The sequence below is a fragment of the Kogia breviceps genome, chromosome 4 (assembly GCF_026419965.1).
Source record: "Kogia breviceps isolate mKogBre1 chromosome 4, mKogBre1 haplotype 1, whole genome shotgun sequence".
Taxonomy (NCBI): Eukaryota; Metazoa; Chordata; class Mammalia; order Artiodactyla; family Physeteridae; genus Kogia; species Kogia breviceps.
The window spans coordinates 156,674,193-156,694,487 of record NC_081313.1 but is presented as its reverse complement, the minus strand read 5'-3'; the positions used below and the strand labels follow the sequence as shown (position 1 = coordinate 156,694,487).

The 20,295-nt window shown below is 39.0% G+C and overlaps 1 protein-coding gene across 2 annotated transcripts in view; it reads right to left on the bottom strand.

The window, feature by feature from the left end:
* Nucleotides 1-10,379: 10,379 nt before the first annotated feature.
* The window catches only part of PTTG1 (PTTG1 regulator of sister chromatid separation, securin), a 62,961-nt gene continuing 53,045 nt past the window's right edge, over nucleotides 10,380-20,295 (bottom strand). The window contains exons 1-6 of one of the 2 annotated variants that reach the window (XM_059062698.2): nucleotides 18,037-18,062; nucleotides 17,479-17,579; nucleotides 16,946-17,130; nucleotides 15,503-15,596; nucleotides 11,289-11,447; nucleotides 10,380-10,536 (exon numbers count right to left, since the gene is read on the bottom strand). In XM_059062698.2, the coding sequence (XP_058918681.1) occupies nucleotides 10,457-10,536; nucleotides 11,289-11,447; nucleotides 15,503-15,596; nucleotides 16,946-17,130; nucleotides 17,479-17,569 (609 nt within the window). In that variant the 5' untranslated portion in view covers nucleotides 17,570-17,579; nucleotides 18,037-18,062 and the 3' untranslated portion in view covers nucleotides 10,380-10,456. Of the gene's footprint in view, nucleotides 10,537-11,288; nucleotides 11,448-15,502; nucleotides 15,597-16,945; nucleotides 17,131-17,478; nucleotides 17,580-18,036; nucleotides 18,063-20,295 lie in introns of those variants that run through there. The other variant, XM_067032261.1, reaches the window with a different exon arrangement.

The window sequence follows — 20,295 nt, the reverse complement described above, 5'->3', positions numbered from 1 at the left end:
GCAACGAAGACCCAATGCAGCCATAAATAAATAAATATTTTTTTTTAAAAAAAAGTACCACATTCCACCTCTAGCCTCCTTTGAGGCTGTTTCAGAATCAGCTGCACGATCCCCAACCCAAGTCACAAACCAGGTATTCAGCCATCCTTAAGTATCCAGATACCTTAGTAGCAGGTATCAAGGTAAGGCTAAAACCTGATGCCCACAACTCCATAATGAGGTCTGTGCAGAATCAGCAAGAGGAAGGCAATCTCTCCAGACTCCAGGCTCTCAAGGTTCCAGAGGGAAGGGCGTTTTCTCTTTCTTTAAATGGTATAATCCTATTAATATACAAATTTTCATAAATTTAAACTATGCTAATCTCCTGTATTCATACACACAGGATAATCCTAATATGAGATGAACACGTAGCTCTACAGATAATTTTTATACCCCCAAATAAACCTAACTGTAATAGCAACTAAAACTCACAGAGGCTTACACCTTGACGAGCCTATTTTGGGTGTTCATTCATTAGCTCATATAATCCTCCTGACAACCTGCCCAAGGTCACAGAATAAGTTGCTGAGCCAAGATCTGATTTTTGAGGTTATACTCCTCACCACTATGCTTTCCTGTTTCATGTAAGCAGATATGTATTTAAATAAAAGTGATCCTAAAGACTGTTCTACAACCCAAATTGTACACCAAAAATGTTCCATGGTTATCTTTCCAAGTCTACATATGTATATCTACTTTGTCCTTTTTAATGAGCACATTTTACTCCAGTGTTTAACTGTATCATATTTTCCCATTATAAACTATGCAGCAACAAACAGCTTTGTAAACACACCTGGGGACACTTGTATGAGGGGTTTCCCCACGTACTGTTGATCTTTCCTGTGCCTTCTCCCCATCATTTGTCATCCTGCCAATTCCAATGCCTGGATCCCTCCTGAAGCCTTAGTGTTTTCTCCACTGTCACCTCCTCAAGGTCATTTCATCATCATCATCTTAATCTGCAAGAGACTCCAAATTGGTGTCCCTGCTTCCAGAGCGAGGTTCTAAAGCACAAACCTGACCTTGTTACTTCCCTCCTTAAAACCTTTCTGGCAGAGGACTATGTCCCAGATGAAGGAACAAGATAAAACCCCAGAAGAACTAAGTGAAGAGGAGATAGGCAATCTACCTGAAAAAGAATTCAGAGTAATGACAGTAAAAAAGAAACAAGATCTTGGAAAAAGAATGGAGGTACAGATCAAGAAGATACAAGAAATGTTTAACAAAGACCTAGAAGAACTAAAAAACAAACAGAGATGAACAACACAATAACTGAAGTGAAAAATACACTAGAAGGAGTCAATAGTAGAATAACTGAGGAAGAAGAATGGATAATTGAGCTGGAAGACTGAACGGTAGACATCACTGCCACAGAACAGAATAAAGAAAAAAGAATGAAGAGAAATGAGGATGGCCTCGGAGACCTCTGGGAGAACATTAAATACACCAACATTCGCATTATAGGGGTCTGGGAAGGAGGAGAGAGAGAGAAAGAACCTGAGAAAATATTTGAAAAGCTAATAGTTGAAAAATTCCCCAACATGGGAAAGGGAACAGTCACCCAAGTCCAGGAAGCAGAGAGTCCCAGGCAGGATAAACACAAGGAGGAACATGCCGAGACACAGAGTAATCAAATTGACAATAAATAAAGACAAAGAAAAAATATTAAAACCAACAAATAACATATAAGGGAATTCCCATAAGGTTATCAGCTGATTTCTCAGCAGAAACCCTGCAGGCCAGGAGGGAGTGGCAAAAGTGAAGAAAGAGAAGAATCTACAGCCAAGAATACTCTACCCAGCAAGGCTCTCATTCAGATTTGACAGAGAAATCAAAAGCTTTACAGACAAGCAGAAGCTAAGAGAATTCAGCACCACCAGACCACCTTTGCAACAAATGCTAAAGGAACTTCTCTAGGTGGTAAAGAAAAGGTCACAACTAAAAACAAGAAAATTACAAATGGAAAAGACCACTGGTAAAGGCAAATATACAGTAAAGGTAGGAAATCATCTGCACACAAATATATCAAAATGAGCAATTGTGAGAAGAGCAGAGCACACATGCAGGATATTGGGAATGCACTTGAAATTAAAAGACCAGCAACTTAAAACAACCTTGTTTATATACAGACTGCTATAACAAAACCTCATGGTAACTGCAAACCAAAAATCTACAGTAGATACAAACACAAAAAAGAAAAAGGAATCCAAGCACAACACTAAAGTTAGTCATCAAATCACAAGAGAAGAGGACAAAAGAGGGATGAAAAAAGACCTACAAAAACAAATCCAAAACAATAATGAAATGGCAATTAAGTACATACAGATAACTATCTTTATATACATAAACAGATTAAATGCTCCAACCAAAAGACACAGACTGGTTGAACGAATACAAAAACAAGACCCGTATATATGCTGTCTACAAGAGACCCACTTCAGATCTGGGGACACATACAGACTGAAAGTGAGGGGATGGAAAAAGTTATTCCATGCAAATGGAACTCAAAAGAAAGCTGGAGTAGCAATACTCATATCAGACGAAATAGACTTTAAAATAAAGACTGTTATGAGACAAAGAAGGACACTTCATAATGATCAAGGGATCAGTCCAAGAAGAAGATATAACAATTGTAAATATATATGCACCCAACATAGGAGCACCTCAATATATAAGGCAAATACTAACAGTCATAAAAGGAGAAATCAACAGTAACACAATAATAGTGTAGGACTTTTAACACCCCACTTACACCAATGGACAGATCACCCAGAAAGAAAATCAATAAGGAAACACAGGCCTTAAATGACATATTAGACCAAATGGATTTAATTGATATTTACAGAACATTCCATTCAAAAGCAGCAGAATACACTTTCTTCTCAAGTACACATGGAACATTCTCCAGGACTGATCACATGCTGGACCACACAGTGAGCCTTGGTAAATTTAATAAAATTTAAATAACATCAAGCATCTTTTCTGACCACAATGCTACAAGATTAGAAACAACTACAAGAAAAAAAAAAAACTATAAAAAACATAAACACGTGGAGGCTAAACAATATGCTACTAAACAACCAATGGATCACTGAAGAAATCAAAGAGGAAATCAAAAAATGCCTAGAGACAAATGAAAATGAAAGCACAACAATCCAAAACTTATGGGACACAGCAAGAGCATTTCTAAGAGGGAAGTTTACAGCAATACAAGCTTGCCTTAAGAAATAAGAAAAATCTCAAATAAACAACCTAACCTTACACCTAAAGCAACTAGAGAAGGAAGAACAAACAAAACCCGAAGTTAGTAGAAGTAAAGAAATCATAAAAATCAGAGCAGAAATAAATGAAATAGAGATGAAGAAAACAATAGAAAAGATCAATGAAACTAAAAGATGGTTTTTCGAAAAGATAAATGAAATTGATAAACTTTTCGCCAGACTCATCTAGAAAAAGTGGGAGACGGCTCAAAGCAATAAAATTAGAAATGAAAAAGGAGAAGTTACAACAGACATCACAGAAATACAAAGCAACTATATGCCAATAAAATGGACAACCTAGAGGAAATGAACAAATTCCTTGAAAGGTACAATCTCCCCAGACTGAACCAGGAGGAAATAGAAAATATGAACAGACCAATCACAAGTAATGAAATTGAAACTGTGATTTTAAAACTCCCAACAAACAAAAATCCAGGACCAGATGGTTTCACAGGCAAATTCTATCAAACATTTAGAGTTAAAACCTATCCTTCTGAAACTCTTCCAAAAAATGGCAGAGGAAGAAACATTACCAAACTCGCTCTATGAGGCCATCATCACCCTGATAGGAAAACCAAACAAAGATACCACAAAAAAATAAAATTACAGGCCAATATCACTGATGAACATAGACACAAAAATCCTCAACAAAATACTAAAAACAGAATCCAACAATATATTAAAAGTACCACATACCATGATCAAGTGAGATTTATGCCAGGGATGCAAGGATTTTTCAATATCTGCAAATCAATCAGTGTGATGCACCACATCAACAAACTGAAGGATAAAAACCAAATGATCATCTCAATAGATGCAGAAAAAGCTTTTGACAAAATTCAACATCCATTTATGATAAAAAAAACTCTGCAGAGAGTGGGCAGAGAGGGAACCTATGTCAACATAATAAAGGCCATATATGACAAACCTACAGCTAACATCATACTCAACAGTAAAAAGCTGAAAGAATTTCCTCTAAGATCAGGAACAAGACAAGGATGTCCACTCTCGCCACTTTTACTCAACATAGTTTTGGAAGTCCTAGCCACGGCAATCAGAGAAGAAAAAGAAACAAAAGGAATACAAATTGGAAAAGAAGAAGTAAAACTGTCACTGTTTGCAGATGACATGATACTATACATACAGAATCCTAAAGATGCCACCAAAAAACTACTAGAGCTAATCAATGAATTTGGTAAAGTGGCAGGATACAAAATTAATACACAGTAATCTCTTGCATTCCTATACACTAATGATGAAAAATCTGGAAGAGAAATTTAGGAAACATTCCCATTCACCATTGCAACAAAAAGGATAAAATACCTAGGAATACACCTACCTAGAGAGACAAAAGACCTGTATGCAGAAAACTAAGACACTGATGAAAGAAATTAAAGATGATACCAACAGATGGAGAAATATACCATGTTCTTGGATTGGAAGAATCAGTACTGTGAAAATGACCACACTACCCAAAGCAATCTACAGATTGAATGCAATCCCTATCAAATTACCAATGGCATTTTTTACAGAACTAGAACAAAAAATCGTAAAATTTGTATGGAGACACAAAAGACCCCGAATAGCCAAAGCAGTCTTGAAGGAAAAAAAAAAAAAGAGCTGGAGGATCAGATTCCCTGATTTCAGACTATACTACAAAGCTACAGTAATCAAGACAGCATGGTACTGGCTCAAAAATAGAAATATAGATCAATGGAACAGGATAGAAAGCCCAGAAATAAACCCACACATCTATGGTCAATTAATCTAAGACAAAGTAGGCAAGACTACACAATGGAGAAAAGACAATTTCTTCAATAAATGGTGCTGGGAAAACTGGACAGCTACCTTTAAAAAAACGAAATTAGAACATTCTTTAACACCGTACATAAAAATAAACTCAGAATGGATTAAAGACCTAAATGTAAGACCAGATAGTATAAAACTCTTAGAGGAAAACATAGGCAGAACACTCTTTGACATAAATCGCAGCAATATCTTTTTCAATCCATCTCCTAGAGTAATGGAAATAAAAACAAAAATAAACAAATGGGACTCAAAAGCTTTTGCACAGCAAAGGAAACCATAAACGAAACAAAAAGACGATCCACAGAATGGGAGAAAATATTTGCAAACAATGCAACGAACAAGGGATTAATCTCTGAAATTTACTAAGAGCTTGTGTAGCTTGCTATCAAAAACAAAATAATAATCCAATCAAAAAATGGGTCTAAGATCTAAATAGACATTTCTCCAAAAAAGACACACAGATGGCCAAAAAGCATATGAAAAGCTAAACATCACCAATTATTAGAGAAATGCAAATCAAAACTACAATGAGGTATTGCCTCACACCAGTCAGAATGGCCATCATCAAAAAAAAAATCTATAAACAATAAATGCTGGAGAGGGTGTGGAGAAAAGGGTACCCTCCTACACTGTTGGTAGGAATGTAAATTAGTACAGCCACTATGAAGAATACTATGGAGATTCCTTAAGAAACTAAATATAGAGCTACCATATGATCCAGAAATCTCATTCCTGGGCACGTATCTGGAGAAGAACATGGTTCAAAAGGATACATGCACCTCAATGTTCATTGCAGCACTGTTTACAATAGCCAAAACATGGTAGCAACCTAAATGTCCGTCTATAGATGAATGAATAAAGAAGATGTGGTCCACATATACAATGGAGTATTACTCAGTCATTAAAAAGAATGAAATAGGGGCTTCCCTGGTGGCACAGTGGTTAAGACTCTGTGCTCCCAATGCAGGGGGGCAGGGTTCAATCCCTGGTCAGGGAACTAGATCCCACTTGCATGCCACAAGTAAGAACCCTCTCCTGCCGCAACTAAGGAGCCCACCTGCCGCAACCAAGGAGACCACCTGCTGCAACCAAGGAGCCAGTGCAACCAAATTAATTAATTAATTTTTTTTTAAAGAACAAAATGCCATTTGCAGCAACATGGATAGACCTGGAGATCCATACTAAGTGAAGTAAGTCACACAGAGAAAGACAAATATCACATGATTTCACTTATATGCAAAATCTAAAAAAATGATACAAATGAACATATTTACAAAACAGAAACAGACTCACAGTCTTAGAGAACAAACTTATGGTTACAGGTGGAGGGGGGATAGATTGGGAGTTTGGGATTGACATGCACACACTGCTATACTTAAAATAGATAACCAAGAAGGACCTACTCTATAGCACAGGGAACTCTGCTCAATACTCTGTAATAACCTACATGGGAAAAGAATTTGAAAAAGAATAGATACATGTATAACTGAATCCCTTTGCTGTGTACCTGAAAGTAGCACAACATCACTAATCAACTATACTCCAATATAAAACAAACATTTTTTTTAAATTTATAGTGCACCTTGGAAAGAGTATATATGATTTCTATAAGAGCATAAAGAGCTTGTAAGGACATGAGATGGTATATACAAAAGAGAATTTCTCAATATGGGTCTTTGGAACAGTGCAGAATTGTTTCTCTATTTCAAGGGGAAAATATTAGTGAAATTTGTATTTGCAGATATAAGAAAAAAATTAAACACATCAATAGCACAGAAGGATGATATTCAAAGTGTGTATACTGATACAGAGGCAGCATTTACCAACTAACTACCACATGTATGCTCTTTTCAATAAGTGGTTTTTGCTATATATCTTGTCATAATTTCAAATTTTTCTGTAATGATATTTAATATTTCTAAGTTTGTATACAGTTTAAGATATATGTATAACTATTGCTGAAAATAAGTGTGTACATTTTAGTTTGCTTTATTATGCAGGAAAATACTATTAAATAAATGATAAATGAAAAACGAAATGAAACCTTTCCATGGCACCAAACACCCCCAGGACAAACTCTAAACCCCTTGCATAGTTCAAAAAGCCATATGGCCCCTGCTTCACTGTCCAGACTCCCTTGTTGCCAAACACACTCCTTGCTCAAACCTAAAGCAGGAGAAAAACAGAAAGGCAGTTTTCACTTAACAAGCTGTGTTACCCTGCTTCCTGCCATCTGCAAAAGCTGTTCTCTCTGCCCAGAATGCTTCACTTCCATCAAGTCTCCATCCACATGTCCCTCACCAGGAAGCCTTCCCTGTCCTTTCCTAGACTGGGCTGGGGAGTGCTCCCCAACTCCTGGTCCTCCTCACCCCCACATGCATCTTCCTGTATCACAATGGCATTTGATACCTCTCTCCCCACTGGATGCCAGGCACCTGAGGGCAGAGGCAATGTTGTTACTTAACCATGGCAGGCGTAGGCTTGGTCCCTAGCACATGGGACCTCAATAAATGGTAAATGATTAAACTACTGGAAAGAACAAAGTCAACTTGGGACATTTCTGCCATAGTACTGACCCTTTTGGAACTTGGTATATGGATTAACCTTCCTATATAGGTTAGTTCAGAATCAGTCTAATAGAGAATATTAGCATTAATACATTTAAAAGGCTTTATGTCCCTGTTGAAGGTTAATTGGAATTTGAAACCTGAAAAATGCCAATGCAAGAATAAGTTAGGTGTGGGACTTCCCTGGTGGTGCAGTGGTTAAGAATCCGCCTGCCAACGCAGGGGACACAGGTTTGACCCATGGTCCGGGAAGATCCCACATGCCATGGAGCAACTAAGCCCGTGAGCCACAACTACTGAGCCCGCAAGCCACAACTACTGAAGCCCACATGCTTAGAGCCCGTGCTCCACAACAAAAGAAGCCACCACAATGAGAAGCCTGTGCACTGCAACAAAGAGTAGCCCCCGCTCGCTGCAACTAGAGAAAGCCTGCGTGCAGCAACAAAGATCCAACACAGACAAAAATAAATAAATAAAATAAACTTTTTTTAAAAAAGAAGAAGTTAGGTGTGGATGAACCTTACGTAGGTAAGAGCATGTTTCAGTCCAGTGCAGGGGAACTGTGATTGAAAGAAATTTTAATTCTACAGTATCACCGCTTAGACAGATTAGATTTCCAAACAGGGTTTCTCATAAGCTTTCTCAAGTAATGAAGCCAAACACATGCTACTTAATAAACTGTTTACAAACAGCAACAATACCCACAGAAAGAATTATCTATATTAATGGAAAAGCATCTGTTTAAAATTCTCAAAGTCAACAAACATTAAGCACTTTGCGTCTGACTAACAGCAGTGAAGAGAAGATCACTCGTGCCAGGTCTGACCAAGGACAGTAACTAACTGGTAAAGGACTGACCAGTTGCCTTGCTCCCAGCCCTTTGTTCCCTCCACCATAACAAACCACTTTCCAAAGTTTCTAAATATATTGTAGCATATGAAAGTCGCTCAAAACTAGGCTTTGCTTTTCAAAGTGGCCCTATTATACCTGAGGATATGAGGTCTAATCCTCTCCCTTAAAGTCAAGGGCCGAGTTTTCTTACTTTATTCTCTTTTATAAGTCTTTCTACTAATTTCAGAAATCCAGACTGGTTCAGCTATGTTTACAGGGTCAAAGTTTGAAAGTCAGGGGACTTCCCTGGCAGTCCAATAGTTAAGACTCTGCACTTCCACTGCAGGGGCATGGGTTCAATCCAGGGTCAGGGAACTAAGACCCTGCATGCCGAGCAGCGCAGCCAAAAAAATTCTTTTTCATTTTTCTTAAGTAAATAAAACTAAAAAAAGAAGTTTTAAACTCAGGATCAGAGTCTATATGTGTTCCTAGTGTTTCATGCCTAATATCTTGCAGATTCCTCTAATAACAATGGAAAAGAAAAGGCTCACATTCTAAGTTGACTATAGATGCTACAGATGTTTCAGGAGAAAGCCTTCCTATATAAGTTAGTATTTAGCAAGGATCAAATTCAATTGGCTGCCTGGCCCAGGCAAGTTAAGTGAGTTAAATAGTCTGAGTCACAGAAGAGAGAAAGAGGAATACTTCAGTTCTCCCCTCAAACCATCTCACAACCGGTTCAGAGGACAGAAAACCCACACTCCACCTAAAAGGCAGCCACTCTACCAAGTGTTGGAAACAAGGGCCTACTATAAACAGGTCTGCTTTTTCAAGAGAAGCTCTAAAACCAAAGATATGTGAAACTCTTAATTTAAAATGGTGGCAACAATTAATTTTTAAAAAACATCATCCAGCCCCTCTGCCCAAAAGAAAAAAGAAAAAAAAAAAAAAAGAAAATCCATGAGCAATCTGATATTTTGATTCCAATCTCAGTTATGGAATCAAAATACCAGTTCTATCATTTTCTAGCTCTTCATGTCTTTGGTATATCAGTGAACTTCTGAGCTTCACTCTCCTCATCTGAAAAACAGGGTCATGAACATGAAACACAGTAATGCTTATTAAAGACTTAAAAACAATTCCCAACACAGAGTTAGCAAATAAATAGAGTTTCCTATAGGTAGAAAGTGGATCTTACTATCAGTAATCTGCTGTGGTCTTCAAAGAACCCAACTGAAGAGCTCAAGGAGGCAGAATTCTCAGGAGATTTAGAGGCTTTCAAATTCTGATCACTGAATACAGAGTATTGAAGGCATTAGAAACTAAACAGAACCAGCAATAAAGAATGCCTAGAGGGCTTCCCTGGTGGCGCAGTGGTTGAGAGTCCCCCTGCCGATGCAGGGGACACGGGTTCATGCCCCGGTCCGGGAAGATCCCACATGCCACGTAGCAGCTAGACTCGTGACCATGGCCACTGAGCCCTGTGCGTCTGGAGCCTGTGCTCCGCAACGGGAGAGGCCACAACAGTGAGAGGCCCACGTACTGCAAAAAAAAAAAAAAAAGAATGCCTAGCAACAGACACAATGAGCTGGAAGTAGCTCTTCCTATTAAGAGATCTAATAACTGTCACTAGTTAATGGCCACAAAAAGGTAGTAAAGTACATATGGAGGGGTATATGTTTCAGGGAAAACAGTGGCAGCTTCTAAAATAAGCTGTTAAAACAAAGCACAGGGTTTCAGGGAAAGTTTTTTTTTTTTTTAACTCGGACAAACTTCTCTTGTCAGATTATATACTCTTGTCTGTTAAACACATCTACTAGTTTTCATACTGTTTTAAGCAAATTCCAAACAATACCAACCACAATATTAGGAAGAGTTTGTTAAACAAAGAATTGCTTTATTAATACAAACTATTAATACATACCCACAGACTATAAAGTGCTAAGAAATTTAAATATCTAAGTCATAGCAAACAGGTGGCAATTCAACATCCAGGGTCGACAGAATGCTTGAGGGAGACTGCAACAGATCTAGAAAACAGGAATTTCTTGTTCAATATCTGCAAATCCTCGTGTCCATCAACACACATACTAGTTGTCACTCTTAATCATGAATTCTTGTTTTTCCCTTTTTCTAATGAATCTTTACCCCCGCCCCACCTACATTCACATATACCCACTCTCACTTATTTCTTGGAATGTGGCTGTGGCCACAGAATTAACCTTCATTATGAGATAAATCATAGAAGTACCCGAAATTCCATCATCCTTAGAGACCCAAGGAAGGGCCAACAATTATCATTAATGCAATTTAGCAAATAGTGTGAGGTATTCCATCAGAACAAATAGAAAACATACTGATGATGGCTTTTGACCACCAGTTTGAACCAAGACCTCAAACCTTCTGCAGTAAAGGTTTGCCAATCGACGCTATTACGTGGGTCTTGATCCTACACGAGCTTTGGGTGTAGCTTGAAATTCTCATTCCAAGCAAGTTTATTATACTTCAGCTTATAACCTAAGAAGTTACACACTAAATTTCCTCTGGTTTTGCTTGTATCGAAGATTGTCCAGATTCCAGAATGACAATTTTACTGGGCATTTGGGACTAAAAAGTAGTACCAGTTGAGAATAGTTTTCATAATCCTGAAACCTTATCCCTGCAGTCTGAAGGATAGACATTACTTACAGGCTAACCTTCTGCACAACCTGTCCCCACGGTAATGGAAGTGTTATGACACAGATTGTTTACAGACCTTCTAGAAGGGCACTCGTTCACTTACTAGACTCCCACGGTAGAGAAGGCATCTTCAGAGGGGAAGGGGGGCCCAGGTGTAACAGCTGTTCAAGCTCCCGCTCCTCATCGAGGATCATGAGAGGCACTCCGTTCAAGGGCATGTGTGCAATCTGGTGCTCTTCAGGCAGGTCGAAACTCTCGAAATCTGCCACAGAAAAGTACTTTGTCAGGGCAGCATTCCTCAGGGTGGTCAGCTTTCATGGGACCCATGAGCTCAAACTATTTCTTATAATAATATTAATACCTTTTCCCACTGTGTTGACATTTACAGTGACGGTCCAAAAGCAATGGTGGATAAAACTACTGTGCACGAATCAAGGTGGTGGCAATAAACTATGCTTAGTTGTCACTATATTCCTTGTTGCCATTCACTTGCAGTAAAAAATGCGTTTCACATAATGTTACTTTACCACATGCAGTAAACAGTATTAATTTTATTAGCTCTCAACCCTTGAGAACATGTCTTTTTAGTATTCTGTATATAATGTGAGTATGCCATAAAACACATCTACTGCATACTGAAGGACCATGGTGTTTTCCAAGAAAAAAAGATTCGTGCAATTATTTGATTTGCAAGCTAAACTAGAGGCCTTATTCCTGGACACCATTTACTTGAAAAAACTGAAAGACAAACTGTGGTAACTCAGCCTTGGATATGTGTTGCACATTTTTCTCCGAGGAATGAAAGAAGTCTACCACTTAAAGGGAAATGGTATTTATTGCCAATGATAAAATTCACAATTTCAAGGGGGAAAAAAAAACTGGAATATCAGTAAACTTATGTGTAATCATTAGCTTAACAGCTTCCTAATACTGAAGACTTTTCTGATGAGATCAGCGGTGATATTAATAAGTGTGCTTTTGATACTTCATAATGAAACATTTCAATATGACCTACATTTCCCATTGTACCAGTATTTCTAAATGGTCAATGGTGATAAATGCAGGATAAAAGATACTTTCAAGGGCTTCCCTGGTGGCGCAGTGGTTGAGAACCCGCCTGCCGATGCAGGGGACACGGGTTCGTGCCCTGGCCGGGGAAGATCCCACATGCCGGGGAGCGGCTGGGCTTGTGAGCCAGGGCCGCTGAGCCAGCGCATCCGGAGCCTGCGCTCCCCAACGGGAGAGGCCACAACAGTGAGAAGCCTGCGTATCGCAAAAAGAAAAAAAAAAGATACTTTCAAAATGCAAAACAGACCAATAGATTTTACTGTCAGAGTACACAATGTTTACTGAAATGGTTTTGGATTCCACATTGCAACTATGCCTACAGAAACAGCCACTTGTTGAATTTTAGTGTAATGGCAAAGAAAACTATCTATACTTATCTAAAAGACTTAAAATGCTTCTCTTTCCTAACTACATGTCTGCATAAGGCCAGATTTTCTTCATACACTTCAACCAAAACAACAGATGCAACAGATTGCAGAATCCATGTGAACCCAGCTGTTTTATGTTAAGCCAAATTAAGCAAATTTTCAAAAATATAAAACCATGCCATCCTTTTCACAATTTTTACATGTAAAAAAAAATTGTTTCAAGCTATGTACATTAATGTAGTGTGTTTATTGCTTTTTAAACAAATTAATGCTTTTTAAATTTCTCAATTATAATTTCTAATATAGAATATATAAACAACACACAAAAGTTCTTTGGGGTCTTCACTAATTTGTAAGAGTGTGAAAGTCCTAAAACAAATTTAAGAAACGCTGTTTTAGGTAACATTTCTTCTTAAAATCCAAGTGCCTTTCAGATTAGGAATTATTTAAAACAACTTATTTTTCTTGACAGTAACAAAAGTAGGATTTAAATATAGAGTCTTGCCTCTTTTCAAAGAGGTAATTCAATGGACAACCTAGAAGAAATGGATAAATTTCTAGAAACATTCAACCTGCCAAGACTGAATCAAGAAGAAACAGACAATTGAACAGACCTATCACAGTCATAAAACTTAACTTGTAATTTAACAAAACTCCAAGAGGTTAATTTAAGCATTTTCTCAAAAGCTAAGAACAAAGATGGAGGGAGAACCATCATATTCTGAAGTGCGAAAGTTCTCTAAAGCCTAAATACTAAGAATTAGTCTATTCTTTTTCAAGCCTGATAAAGCCCAGAATTTAAAAAAGGAATTGAGTAACATGTGACTACTTTTTAAATTTAAACACTGAATTGTAAAGGAAAGCATAAACAGACAAAAGACCCCAGAGGAAATAAGTCTGCAACATACAGGGCTAATTATCTTTATCCACAGAGTTCTTTACACACTTACACACACACAGTGTAAGAAAGTCAAAAAAATCAAGAGAAAACAAAGATACAAACAGAAAATTAAAAAACTATAAATGACCAATAGTCAAGTATGCTCAGACACACTCATATACCCTAATTTAAAACAATAAAATACCAATTACCTTTCTGATAAAGATTAGAGTTTCAAAACATTTGCAGTTAGAGATTACAGGGGAAGCAGGCATCCTCATCCACTGAAGGTGGTTTCAATAATTTATGCTCCTATTTTGGAAGACAATTTAGCAATATCTCTTTCCTCCAACACAGCATATCATAGTCCTCTTTCCTGGTCAATATGCATAAATCTACCTCATTTTCCTGAATGGTAATTATTAGAATGGATGTACCACATTTTATCAAAACAATCACACAGCTTTGAGACCCAGCAATCCTTCTTGTAGTTTACTCTCCAGAAAGACTCACAAACTCTCAACAATAACTGCATAATTGTTTTGTAATATATAAAAGCCAGAAACAACCTAGATGTATACTAGTGGAATGATTAAATGCTCTTTGGATCAAAGGGCAAAAAATCCAGCTCAGAAATCTCAAAGGACCTGTGTGATTTGTCCCCACCCCCTCACCAGTACCATCCTTCACCTCTGCCTTTCAGTTTCCCAGAACTACTCCATTCCTTTTTTCTGCCTCAGGATCTCGGCACACACTTTTATCTGCTACAGTGCTCTTGCCCTGCCCTATCCCTTCTTCACCCAACTATCTCCTTATATCCTTCAAGACTCCACTGGGTGTCACTTCCTGAGATAACTCTTCCCTGCCCTCACAGGCTAGGTTCAGTCCCCCTAACAGGCCCTGTGTTTCTCCTTGCTCACACTCAAAGTGAGATGATTTGTTCAGTGCCTGACTTTCCCTCCAAATCATGGGCTTCTCAGGGTGGGGTCTGTCTTGTTAACCACTGCAACCCAAGCTTATTCCTGCCTGGCATATGGTAGCCTCTCCTCAAATGTGAGTAAATTAAAGCTTGAAAAGCTGGTTCTATAATAGAAAATATTTCATATACATGTAGAAGGTTGAAGGAGTAAAAAAAAGCACGTTTTCACTGGCTATGTGGATTTTTCAGGCATTGTTTTGGGGGGGTTTTTTTGGGGGGGGTGTTTTTTAAAGAAATATTTAATGTGCTTGTGGAGAAACAGGACAAGCAAGGGTTGGATTCACAACTTGTCTATAGTTAGTATTGCTGACTAAATGCTTTAGCTTAGAAAGAAACTAAGTTGTTGTTTTTTTAATTAATTAATTTTTTATTTGATTTATTTTTGGCTGTGTTGGGTCTTCGTTGCTGCACACAGGTTTTCTCTACTTGTGGCAAGTGGGGGCTACTCTTCATTGCAGTGTGCAGGCTTCTCATTGCAGTGGCTTCTCTTATTGCAGAGCACGGGCTCTAGGCACGCACACTCAGTAGTTGTGGCTTGAGGGCTCTAGAGCGCAGGCTCAGTAGTTGTGGCACATGGGCTTAGTTGCTCTGCAATATGGGGGATCTTCCCGGACCAGGGCTCGAACCTGCATACCCTGCAATGGCAGGCGGATTTTTAACCACTGAGCCACCAGGGAAGCCCTCAGGCATTGTTCAACTTGACATAGAGCCCTCTTTCTAAATGGTTTGCTAAGAAGACTATCCCCTAATGTTCAACAGGTCTAATCTCCCCCTAGGTGGTTAGCTTTTGAGGACAAGAACAATGTTTTCCACATCTTAGCTTGGATTCCTCTTCTGACCTAAGATTATACCTAACAAATAAATTCACAACAAGTGTATTTGTTCAAAGCAACCCAGATTCAGACAGCCTTGTTCTAGTCTTGGATCACATGTCTTATTCATAGCTATATCAAGTTACAGTTGAATTGGATCCAAAGAGAAACTCAAGGCTAAAACATTTGTGCGATACCGAAAGATATTACCTGATGGGTTGAAGGGAAAGAATTTTTCTATTTCTGGATAGGTGTCATCTGAGGCAGGAACAGAGCTTTTTGCTTTAACGGTCTTCTCAGTCATCTAAAACAACCCAAGAAAACATACATTAGTGAGAGTGGAAGCCTTGTCAACTGATTAGTACAAGAGATCATAGGGCTTCTTTAAGACATGTGACTGCTTCACCACATTTTAAATTGTTTTCAATTTCATGTTGACTTCTAAGAAACCATAATCCTTCATTCTCAAAATTACACACAAATACAATTCAGCAGCAATTCTAATATCATGGCTCAAAAGTTAATTCTAAAATATAAGTATCAGCACCTGTTAGCATAAGTTATCAAAATGCAGGGTGGAGTTATTTCAGAACTAATTGATTCAATCACCCAACCTAACAAAGGAGAAAATGGGCATGAATCACCCAGAATAGAAGCAAATCCTGGAAGCCATTTTTGGCTGTTGGAAATATAATTTTCCGTTGGTGTGTCCATCAGTGTTACCTAAATTATTTGTTTGGTTAATTTTAAAAACCAATTTGTGTTCCTCAAATACACAGAGTAAGAGGCAGCCAAAGACAGCCAAGGACTTTAGAAGACCACAGTGGATAATTCCCTAGTCTGGAATTGGCAGGCAGTGCACAATGGTGGGCCAAAATGGAAGCCTGCATAGTCTTGATTTATGCTCACGTCACATGTGCATGGCTAGAGGAAATCCCTAAGGCAGGGTTTCCCACATTTCAGTTCTGTCAGATTCTCATCACTTTTGCTATATCCTTGCAATACTTGCCTTTAACATTTCTCTTACTCAACTCAGTTTTTTTTAAAAGACATCCTTGTCCTAAAACCACACATGTAAGTTTCAGTTTAAGATAAAGTACTAGTTGTTTTTTCCTAATACACATTAAACAAAACAATTAGTGAAATGAAGTGTTAATCCACATGCTAAAGTTATCTTTCATAGCCAAGTCCTCTCAGTCTAGGATGCACTAACCTACAGTTTGTAAACACACATACCAAGGTCAACATGCTACCACATTATAACCTAAAAAACTGGTGCTTGCTCTGGAAGGAGGGGAGAAGGATGGCAGCACCTGAGCTGTTATATTAGCAATGTGACCTCTTGCAAAATACCCTCCCTCTCAGTACTTTTTAATCTGTAAGTACATTCTACCAATCAATCTGCTTCAAGACACTCATTAAGGGCAGGTGAGGCAAAAAAAATTCACCAGCTGCTACTGATACATGTGATCTAGAGTTACAGGGGAAGTCCACAAAGACAGTATGATGCTTCTCTTCTGCTAATCTATGTTTGCTAGCCTCTATTTCTTTCTATTCACACAGGAGAAAGTCAGGTAGGATGCCAATAGTCATTTTAAGAGTCACAAGTGCTGAAGTGTTTAAACAGCATCTTTATTTATAGCCAACACTTACCTTTTTGGTAGAGAAGGCTGTCTGTTTCTGTTTGAGGGGTCCATTAGTCTTTATTGACTTTTCTGTAGCTCTGTTAACAGTTCCCAAAGCCTTTCTGGCAGCTTTAGGTAAAGCTGGTGGAGCATCAAACATTTTGCCAACATGTGGTGTTGAAACCTGAGATCTCCCATCTAAAGCTTTGACTGCTAAAGAAAAAGTCTTACCGTGAGATTATTCCAGCAGTAAACACCTGTGCAACTTGAAGGCTGACCTTGCCTATAAACGTGGCCTAATTCTCACATCCAAATTTAACCCCTTTTTGACAGTGGCATGGTCCTATGCCTAACAGTACTTCAGTTCAGTACCCTCTTAAATAACCTCATTAAGATACTGAACATGAAGAAGAGACCCATAACAAGAATCTGGCAGTAGCAATATTGGGTAAACCTGACTCCAATTGCCAGCGAAGTATACTAAATGCCTCCCCCAGCTCCAGGCCACACCCACCACTGATTCACAATACCTGTGTACCTGATTGCCGCCTGTATACTTACAAGGCCTAGACCCCAGCTTCAGTCCGTCCTTAGGAGCCACACAGGTGCCTGGTTCTCCATTTTCCTTGTCAACATAGATCAGAGTAGCCATTCTGGATTACCTAGGAGTGTGAAATACACATTAAACCCTGGGAGTTAGGGAAGATGAAAGAAGCTAAGGTGCAGCACAGACCCAACTTTCTACCCTGGGCACGTCTATGCAAAACCAAGAGCTAAGCAGAGGAAGAAACCCGATCTTGAGCCGACAGGCACTTAATCCAGTTCTTAACTCTTGAAGCCTGAGTAAGCGACCCTAAATTCCAGAAGAGTTGGCGCTTTGGGACCGGCACAGGCCCTGCTACCCAACGGAACCGAACCGCCGTGGGTTGTGGACGCAGTCCAAATGCCGTGGCTCAACCGGCTGGGCGCTACAGACGTCCCGGGGTTAGTCCCAGTCCCCAATCCCCAGCCCCGGCTCCCAGACATACGGACCCCCTTCCCAGACCCTCACCCCAGCCCCGCTTCCTACCCCGCCGGACCCCTCCCGCCCAAGCACTCGCGACCGCTCCATTCACCTACGTTAGGAACAACGGCCAAACTCTTCCGAGACACGGTCTCCAGCAGTCGCGCGGAACTCGGCGTTTAAACCACAACTTACGCCGCTATTGGTTCATCCGTCCAGGAGGCGGGGCAGGAGTGGGGAGAAGGCTCCCGGGAAGAACCAATGGTAGGAACATAAGCTCCCTGGGCTCCGCCCCGAAAGATTCCCCCGGCAACTTTGTCGCTTGTTTCCCGGGAGGAGAAATATCAAACCCGCTGACACCTTGATTACGGATTTCTAGTTGTTTTTTAACCTGCTCCCCGCAGAAGTAGAAGGGGAGTAAATATGGTCTCCAATTCCAAGAAATAAATAATTATGATGATTTTTGTAATACCAAGATACAGAGTTGGTTTTTGGAGTTTTTTGGTTTTTTCCTGAGACACTTTGGTGTCCAAGACGTTTTCAAATGAGAAGATTGTGAAGTTCAAAAAGTCAAGGTGAGGTGGTGACAGAACTATTTTCCTAAAGTATTCAACTAATCAACTATTTTTCCAGATTGTAAATAGAGCAGATCAAATCAAAAAGAAGGGGCAGCACTGGAGGAAAGGCATTGTAGTCATCGGGAAAATGACGAAGGGAGAAGAATACATAATAGTTGTATTTCAATTAGATACATAAAAAATACATATACAGTCAATATATAGTCAGGTGGGGGAAAAAAACCCATATTAGGTCTAGTGAATACTAGCAGGGCAGAATTAAAAATTAAGAAATGAAAGTACAGGTAGATAAAACGGCAGTGTTTGTGTCATTCTGTGGTGCTTGTGATTAAGATGGACTGATTCTGAAACTAATATAATATAATAAATCCATTACACTTCCATTTTTTTTAATGTACTGATTATTTCCTAACTGCAAGACTATCATCAATATTTCAGGTTAGGATACTGTCTCTGTTATACAGAATCTGACTTAGGAACAAATAATGCCCTAATGAGTACATAATTCAGGCTTCCTTTAAACGTCTATCATTTAATAGGGACTTTTTTTGTTTGTTTTTGGCCATGCCGCATTGCACGCAGGATCTTAGTTCCTAGACCAGGGATGGAGCTGTGCGCCCTGCAGTGGAAGCACAGAGTCTTAACCACTGGACCGCCAGCCAAGTCCCAATAGGGACTTATTTTAAACTTTTAACATCTCAACAATATATTCATCAAAGCTGGTGGGGGAAGGACAGAGGGTGAACAAGAGAAAAAGATCAGAGGAATAATAAAGATATACAAAAGGAATTCCAATTTCCAAGATATGGGGAGAAATTGTGCTTGAAAAAGTTGATGACCTTTTCCTTTCTACAGTAAATAGAAATATATTGAACAAGATAAAGGAATCAATTCAAAAGAAAGGCCAAGGGTGACCTGTGTCATCCAAACTGTACTCCCAACAGGTCACCAGATACTTTTTAACTTGCAGGTAAGTTGGGAGAGAGGAGTTGAGCCTACATTACTCTTTCACAAAAGGCTTAGCACTATACCTGGCATAGATATGGTTCGAAATATATACCAGTTCATTGTCCCTTCTTCCCTGGCATTTCAGGACCAAAATTGATTGAATGACTCATTCATTCAACAAATATTTATTGAATGCTTATTAAATGCTGGACATCAAGAAGAAAAGAGGAAGGACAAAAAAAATGCATACCTTCTTTGCCCCTTCTCTGTCCTTTCTCCTTTATCCCTACCCCTCCCCTTATTTCCTCCTTGTATCTCCTTCTAAATGTCTCCGCTCCATATTGCATCAACACACAAAAGTGTTCATTTTGAAACCAAATCTGCATGACACTGTCAAAAAACAAAATTCAATCAAGTAAACTTTAAGATCTAATTGGCTTTATTCAACAACTCAGGAATTAGACAGCATCCCACCTAGCAACCAGAAGCGTGCTCCAAGGGGTTGTACAAACTGAAAAGTTTTTGTAGGAAGAAGGGTGGGGCACGAAGCTATTAGCAAAATAATAGAAAGGATTATTTTTAGGCTGGGACATCTTTGCAGGGAGGGGAAGGGGCCAAGGAACAGTAAGGTTTTTACAGCTGATTGCCTCTTCTTCCTCTGAGAGGCAGGGTGGAGGTGAGCGGATGATAGAAAGGGTCCACGTGACATATTACCTTGTCAGTACTGACCAAGAAATTCCAAACTGGTTGATTGGATTACATTTCTGGGGATTACATTTTGAAGTTGTGATTACGTTAGGTGTTAAATCTAGGTTGGTATCATGGGCTTTAGCACAAGTAACACCATTT